An 8,595-nucleotide genomic window follows, 5' to 3' on the forward strand; every position below is an offset into this window, starting at 1 on the left:
CACCAGGACCACAGCGCCACCCCAGCGGCCATCCACAGGTGATGGCAACACGAGCCTGAAGCACACCCGGGAACTCGCCAGAGTCAGGCCAAGAGGTAGAGCAACACCCCAAGACCACTGAAGTGGTGGAGCTTGGAAGGCCTAAGGGGACCTCTGGGACACCCGGCCCCGCCCAGCCTAACTCCCGCAGGGCCCTCAACCCCAAGCACCTCCAGTACTGCCTGCTAGAGCCAGACCGGCCAGACGAGTGCTCGGTGTTGCACAGGCGGCTATAATAAACGCTACCTTATCATAACAGCCAGCAGAATGAATGGCAGCGCCACCGCAAATAAATAGGCCTTCCCGCCCTGTCAGACAGACGCACCAGCTAATGCGAGAGCAGACAGCACGGAGGCGGGGAATAAGAGAACCCAATCGACGAACTTTCCGGCCCCAAGAGGGTGGGAACAAGAGTGTGCTTCAGCCACGGGCAGTGTGCTCCTTCTCCAATCAGAGCGTCTCCCCTCACCACTCTCCTCAGATTGGTTAGCAGGTGGCAGGAGGGCCGTTGCACACTCCCGGCCCCAATAGGAAGGTAGCATTGTGTAACAAGCATTGAGATCAGCCAATTACTGACGGCTTAGACCCCCCCCAACGTCTCTCTCTTGCAAAATGGCTGCGACAGCTCCTGCTCAGGCTCCCGCTCCTCCCGCGGCTGTCCCAGCGCAGAACCTGCCGGCAGCGCCTGCCACTCCGGCAGGAAACGCTACCACCGCGCCGCCACCGCCTGCGACCCCGGCACCGCCGCCAGCGGCCGCTCCGCTGTCGGCCGCGCTCTCGGGGCCCTTCCCCGGCGGCCGCGTGGTACGACTACACCCGGTCGTGCTCGCCTCCATCGTGGACAGCTTCGAGCGGCGCAACGAAGGCGCGGCGCGCGTCATAGGGACGCTGCTGGGTAAGAGCCATCGCCATGCCCCGCCCGCTGCCAGCCCTGGGGGCTCGCCCCTACGGTGCCCCACTAATTACGCTGCCCTCTTGCAGGGACCGTGGACAAGCACTCGGTGGAGGTCACCAACTGCTTCTCCGTCCCTCACAACGAGTCTGAAGATGAGGTACGGAGTACGGCACCGCCCGCCGGTCTTCGGAGGTGACCCGGGCGGAGGGCGTACGCTGGCGCCCGCCAAGCCCGTGCGGGCTATGCTGTAGAGCGGGCGGTGGGTATCGACGGGGCGGCGACTGCTGAGGGGTGCAGCCTCTGTGCACCTTCTGATGGCGGCTTGCGTCCCTGTTGCCCTGCCCTAAGGGTAAGCATCCCTGTAACCAGTTTACTTGGTCCTGTCCTGTTTCTCAGGTGGCAGTCGATATGGAGTTTGCCAAAAACATGTACGAATTGCACAAGAAGGTGTCTCCTAGTGAGATCATCTTGGGATGGTAAGTTATCCTCTGGAGGAACATGAAAGCAGTTGTGTTGGTCCCTTGAACTATTTGAAATAACTAAATCTCCTTGTCAGAGGTTGAGAAACAGAAGCACTAATGCCTGTGACAGAGCCGTTACTGAGTCAGTTGTAAAGCCCCTGCAGTTCATAATACAGCAAGACAGTGTTAAAAACTTACAGGGTTTGGTTTTGTTTATATCTAGCAAAGGTACCACAGAGCAGTGACAAGTCAAAGAATGCTTGCATGACTTTGTTAGAAAAACTTAGCCACCTGTAATACCACCTTCAGCATTGAAGACAACTAGAAAGAATCATAGAGTGGCTTAGGTTTGAAGGGATCTTAGAAATATCTACTCCAACCTCCTTGCCATCGGCAGGGATGTCTCTCAACTAGACGTGGTTGGTCAAGACCTCATCCATTGTGGCCTTGAACACCTCCAGGTAGGGGTCATCCACAGCATCCTTGGGCAGCCTATTCCAGAGTCTCATACTGAAGAAGTTCTTGTTAAAATCTAGCTTAAATCTACTCTCCCTCAGCTTAAAATTATTTCCCCTTGTCCTGTTGCTAGACACCATCATGAAAAGTCCCTCTCCAGCCTTCCTGTAGGTTCCCTGCAGGCATTGGAAGGCAGCTCTAAGGTCTTCACGGAGTCTTCTCCAGGCTGAACAACTCCAGCTCCCTCAGCCCATCCTCATTGCAGAGATGCTCCAGCCCTTGGATCATCTTTGTGGCCATCCACTGGACTTGGCCCAAAGAAGGGAGAGCATGAGTAGTTTCAAGTACCAAAGCCCTCAGAGCAATAGGTGATACCAGCTTGAGCATACAGAGTTTCTCTCCTGAGAAAAGATAAAAACGGTTGTACGTAGTATGCAAAGCAAGACCAGTGGAATGTTACAGGAAGAGAGTCTGTGGTCTGTGTCTGAGCGTGTGGATAGCTCTATTAGTCTTCTTGTGCATCTCTGATCCTATAAAGTACCTTAGTCCTGTGCCTGTGGAGCAAACTTCCTCAACAACCTTCTACTAGCACAGGAAAGTACAGTTCTAATGACAGGAGTTTTCCTATGTATGTGAGAAGCTAATTGCAGAGCAGCTAAAGGACCTAGATGAACAAGTTACACCTGCAAGGAGATGCTTGATTTGTGGAAGAAATAATTGGCCTGGATATGTTTGGCATGCTATGACTTACACAGAAAGAGTTGGTCCAGAATGTAGTGACAAGTAGCTGAATCTCTGGTGTCTGATGCCAACTCTTTATGACTGGTACTAACCACACCACTGTCCCTGTGCGTGTTTTGGGTGTGCATGTGCTCAGCCCTTGATTCCTGCAATTCTAGGACAGCTGGCCATAAAACTACAAATTTGCTAGTCAAAACATTTGTGTTTAGTGTGCTTCTGCAGCTCAGTATTTGGAAATGGGTGTTTAGGATACAAACCTGTTCAATACCAACAATACCAAACACTGGGCACTTGAATGTCAGAAAAATGGCTTCTCAACCTGTTCTCTTTTGAAGGTATGCAACAGGTCATGACATCACAGAACACTCTGTCCTGATCCATGAGTATTACAGCCGGGAAGCACACAATCCAATCCATCTCACTGTGGACACGAGTCTCCAGAATTCACGCATGAGCATTAAAGCCTATGTCAGGTACTTTGGGAGGCTGCATTCCTGGGAGGGGAGCTGTCTGAACTACTGAGAGAGACCACATCAGGGTAATGAGAAATGGAGTGGTTTGCAGTGTCCTATTTTGGACAATACTGTGCTTGGTTTACTTCCATTGAAATGTCTTAACCATCATATGTAAGATGAAAGACCTAAGTGTTCATAAGCTGGCACCTGGCTGGGGTGGGGAATTGTGGCTTGTTCAGAGAACTGTTTACATTTATTATCTTCATGACATTGCACAGGATTCTTACAGCTAGAATGTCACTAGCTTCTACCATAGTGTCTGAATGCTAGCCTGTAGTCATTGGGTACAGATTGGAGGATTGGTGCTTTTAAAGTGCAGCTGAAACAACATCTTCTGGATCAATTTTTACTTCCCTTAATCCTTTCCATTTTTATTAATTAATAGTGGAAATTAAATACTAAGAAATGAAACTGTTTTACTTCACTGTTCTTCCTAGTACTGGCTGAAGAGTTTACCTTTTTAAGGATAAAACCCCATGCCTTTCTACTGGTTTTTGACTGCATCTTCAAAAAAGCTGTTCCATGATACCTTACTTACTGAAAGCATAAATGAACTTCAAATACTTAGAATAATAGAAACAACAAAGGTGCAGAGAGAGCTTTGTACTTTAATTTTTGTCATACATACATCTCTTCCTTCAATGACTTCTCTAAAAGCATGGAGTATTTCAAGTGAGAAAAATACCTGCTCTACAAGCAAGAAAGAACTGTGGCTAAGAAGATAGTACGTAGCTCTTCTTGCATTCATACTGACAGATGTAAGACCAGCTAGGAATATTCTGGATGAAAATGAGCAATTAATAGTATGCCAGGACTTATTTCCTGTCCTCAGTTGTCAGTGGTCTTAATATTGGTGATTTTAGTGTGAATGAGTAACCTACTCACGTTCATACTTCAGTGCAAACAGAGATCATTGAGATGGAAATCTATTACTTCCTGCCTTAAATATGTCCATGCTGAAAACATTTTTCTTTTTTGTCTGTTTATTTCAGTGCCCCAATGGGAGTCCCTGGTAAAACTATGGGCGTGATGTTCACACCTCTAACAGTGAAATATGTTTATTATGATACAGAGCGGATAGGAGGTGAATGTTTTCTTCCTAATTTAGTTATAATCATTGTTGTGACATTGCTGGGTTTGGGGTTTTTTTACTATGCTAATACCACTATTCTGGGAATTCTACTGGGAATTAGACTGTCTAGATGAAGCTATCTTAAAAATCTTCAGCAAGTTAAGGATTTAAACTGGTTTCTGTGGCAGTCAGTTTTTAAACTGATCCTTGCTTTGCTTTCAGTGGATCTTATCATGAAGACTTGTTTTAGTCCTAATCGAGTGATTGGCTTGTCCAGTGACTTACAGCAGGTAGGAGCAGCATCAGCCAGGATTCAGGATACCCTCACCATGGTGCTGCAGTATGCAGAGGATGTATTGGTAAGGCCAGCTTTTTATGGACCAGCAAACAAGCTTGATGTGAGCTTCTATGTCTTTTCTTTTTCTGGGACATCAATTTTCTGAGTTTCACTCATGAAGTGTATGTTTCTTATGCTTAGTCTGGCAAAGTGGCTGCTGACAACACTGTTGGGCGTTTTCTCATGGATCTTATTAACCAGGTGCCAAAGATTTCACCAGAGGACTTTGAGACAATGTTGAACAGCAATATCAATGTAAGTTCATCATCTTTGTTTCATCATGGATTTTTTCAGTGTATTGCCAGTGCTTTTGAAAAAAATTCTTACAGGCAAAAAAAAAAATCCTATCTTCTCATATAAGCATGTTAATAGAAAATGCAGCCCTTTCTTGTCAGTAATTGGAGGTTTTAAGAGGCGATGATGTATAAAGGAACTCAGCATAATAATCTTGCAAGCAACTGCAAATGAATTTTAAAGAAACTGCATTAAAGGAATTATGTAAGTAGTCTGCAAGCCAGGACCAATTATTCTTTCAGGGTGGTTGGACAATATTAATTACCAAGCTAATTACCAAGCTTAAAGCAGTATGGACTTCAGTGATACCTGGTGACTTGTCACCTTCCTTTGCCTGAGCTGAAGTTCTCTCTCCATGCGTAACGCTTAGGACATGAGCAAGGTTTTAGTGTGCTACCTTATTTCCATAACAGAGTTTTAGAAAGCAAAAGCCAAGTTTCTGAATGTGTTCTTCCCCCACCCTTTACAAGACCAGAACTAATTTTTAATTTTGCTTATACCCTTTGGCTTGCCTGGTTAATATGAGTTAAAATTTCACAAGCAGTGCTTCATACTCTGGGAATACCAAACTCTTGTTCCTGCTAGTGAAGCATTCCTCAGCATAGGACTTTCACAACTAGCTATTTCTGTAGCTGATTGTAAACTGCTTTCTAGGTGTTAAAAAATCCCCTCCTTAATAGGCTACTATCTTTGTTAACATTTCTAATCACTGGGTTGTTGTTTTTTCCCCTCTCAGGATCTACTGATGGTAACCTACTTGGCGAACCTCACACAGTCACAGATTGCTCTCAATGAGAAACTTCTGAGTTTATAAAGAAACTTCTGCCATGCTACAGTGCAAAGAACTTGAAGAATGGGCAGATGCATTTTTCTGTGGTGTTACAAATTTCCTTGGACTGTAATCTCGTGACTTAGTTTACATCTTTCCATTGCCCTGAAAAATCCCTAACATGGTTTAGGAAATAAATGGGAATGGCTGCAATTTAGTTGAGCCCAGTATTTTAAAATGGAACATGAGACTATTTTGTCTCCTGGCTTTATCTACTTGTGTAACAAAATACAGCTTTATTGTAAGATTGTATTTGAAATAAAAGTTCCATTGCAAGGGCAGAAATGCCTTCTGTCCAGAAAAAAAACAACCCTGTTGTTATTTATTGTATAATGAATCCTTGAAAGAAGGGAAAGATAATGTAGCATCAGGGGAAAAAAGTGGAGTGTACACAAGTCAACTCCAGTTCTGCAGACTTCTTTGCAGGTTGTTTTTTAACACAGCTTTTAAAGCACCCTGAAAGGTGGCTTCTTGTGTTGCACATAATCTGCCTTTCCATGGAAGATGACAGAGTGGTGCTGTGCATATGTCCTTCAGCAGGATACTGATAGAGCACAAGACACCAAATTCAGTTGATGGTATTGTGTCTATGCATATCTGATCTTTTGAGAAAGGAAATCAAGGTCAATAGCATTAGCTCCTCAAAGAGGGAGTTCAGAGAATTAAACTAGTAACTGAGTTCATAGTTAAACAAACTTCAGTGGACACTACTGTAGTAGATGTTTATTTCTAGCAATGTGCATGTTTTTTCCTGCTAAGTATTTGACTTTAAAATGCCTTGCTTAAATAGCTCTGTAACCAGCTCCTAGCACACAAGTACTTAACTGCTCAAACAATAAGATCTTTACCTTAGAAGGAGTTTCCTGAATCACCAGTTCTTTCCTGTCTTGTCTTCTGTTTTAAATATACCCAAACACATCTCCTTTGTCCTTACTAAAATTCTTATGCTCTTCCTGATATTTATATGTAGCTTGCTATAGGTAGCTATCATACTGTAGCCTTCTCCTTACTTAACATATTAAACTTCATCTCCTTTGTTCTGATGCACTGTCTATGCTTTGATCACTGAACCACCCACTTAAAACTTAATTTCAGTCTTTTCTTGAGTTGGTAAAGACCAAACCCATATCAGCATACAATCAATAAATAAAAGCATACATCAATACTTTCCTGTTAAAAATTCCTTGTTTGCCTCTTGGTGTCTGTTGTGTTAGTGCAACTGAACACCTCAGTCTCTTGCCCTTGCTGAACTCCAATTTGCCAAGAAACTTTTTCACTTAAATGCATGACCTGGCCTTATGTCCCTTTTTAATTAAAAACAAAAACAACAAAAAAAATCATCTAGATAAACATATTTCTCCTGGCTTGGATTATTCTTAGTGTTGGTGACTCCATAGTTTTGTAAGCAGGTATCATTGACTTGTTCCTAACTTTGTGCTCTACTTGATTAAGAAAAGCACTTGAAATTGATCCCAGAGCAACTTAACAGATTTCTACAAGTTTCTTTTTCAGGACAGCCTTTGCTTTTTCTTTCTTCTTTACCATTGCTCATACATTGTTTAATTAAAGGCTTTTATCAAGCCTTTTGGGGCCATCCAAGTGGTTTACACTGAATTCCTCATTTAGAATGTACTTCTGGCCAAACTGAGACAGAATTGTCAAGTGATTATCTCTGATAAACTATCTGCTTGGTTGCAAGCCTTGACAAGTGGAGATCAGGCTAACTGTTCTATATTATTAAGAATAACAAACTTTTTATTTTGCTATCTGCAATTTGATTATTTTTTTTAATGGTGGAAAACAATGCACCTTTAAGCAGCCTAGCAGAACAACCTGTTCTCCTGTTTTTTGAGGAAGTGTGAAGCTTCTATTTTTAGTGTGGTTCCACACAGAGTCAGGGCCCCCGGTGGCAACTTAGTTTTAAGGTTTGTGAAACCTTGATGTTTGGAGTACAGTGGGTGGAGTGCTAGCATGACTCACTGGGTAGTGGCTGTCATTTGAGCAGTTAACCAAACACATGGCTCTTCCTAAAGTGAACTGAATTTGCCCTGCTCCCTGTGCACATGAAAGGTTAGCTCAACAGCTCACTGACTATCTGCATTTTAACTACTGCAGTCACAAAGTCATGTAACCGGAAAAGTATTTTAACACAATTCAGACATGGATGACTGCAGTATCCTGTTGGTTTATTATACTTTGACCTATGGTTCAAAGCCAACCAGATCTTTCTTAAACTAAGGGAAAGGGTTTTTTTGTTTGCTTGTTTTGGTTTTATTTTAAAAAAAATTATTTAACTGTATTAGCTGGAAAAGAACACTGAAAGTAATGCTTCATGTTCTTCAAGTGGGAAATAATGTTTAAACCAGAATACATTGCACAAAGTAACAGCAACACCCTAGTGATCTATGACACCAATGAGAAATTTCTCTGAACAAAAAAAACAGTGTTATTTCAAGTCTAGCAATAGCACTGAGTTAGCATGATTATGTAGTTGAGAGTCAAGTCCCTCCAGACCAGAATTCTCTCCAGTACTGCATCTTAACAGAAGATATTACAAGGATATTACAAAAGAGAGAAGCAAGAGTTTTAACTCCCAGCTTCACTAAAGTTAAATCTTCTAGAAGCTGCTTTGACTTTGCAAGGGGCTTTAGAAGCTTTCTTAAATGTGCTGGTGGTGCCAAATAGGGCAAGAAAACTCCCTAAGACAAATGAGGTGCTAGGAAGCTTTATTTTGGCATCAGACACAAAGGGGATCACTCCACCTAACTGTACCAAAGCCAGTAACATTCAGACAGTATCTGCTTACATCTCATATACAACGGTCATTTTTCTAAGAGGTGATCAGCATATTCATATTAGCTCATGGAATTCATTACATCTGTAAACCTCTTACACACGTGCACATTATATACCGTGGGGGGTGTGTGTGTCCCTGCTGGTCATTTTGGGGGGGCAT

At 43.2% G+C, this 8,595-nt stretch overlaps 1 protein-coding gene across 1 annotated transcript; it reads left to right on the forward strand.

Moving 5' to 3' along the window:
• Positions 1 to 628: 628 nt before the first annotated feature.
• On the forward strand, positions 629 to 5,949 carry EIF3F (eukaryotic translation initiation factor 3 subunit F). Its single transcript, XM_068139805.1, has 8 exons — positions 629 to 934; positions 1,021 to 1,091; positions 1,331 to 1,410; positions 2,928 to 3,065; positions 4,100 to 4,191; positions 4,402 to 4,538; positions 4,658 to 4,771; positions 5,547 to 5,949. Exons 1-8 carry the CDS (start codon positions 652 to 654, stop codon positions 5,622 to 5,624), a joined length of 993 nt encoding a protein of 330 aa, XP_067995906.1. The 5' UTR covers positions 629 to 651; the 3' UTR covers positions 5,625 to 5,949.
• Positions 5,950 to 8,595: the final 2,646 nt, after the last annotated feature.

This window comes from Melanerpes formicivorus, unplaced genomic scaffold (genome assembly GCF_026170545.1).
Source record: "Melanerpes formicivorus ecotype bairdi unplaced genomic scaffold, bMelFor1.0.p_v2 SCAF_6, whole genome shotgun sequence".
Classification (NCBI taxonomy): domain Eukaryota; kingdom Metazoa; phylum Chordata; class Aves; order Piciformes; family Picidae; genus Melanerpes; species Melanerpes formicivorus.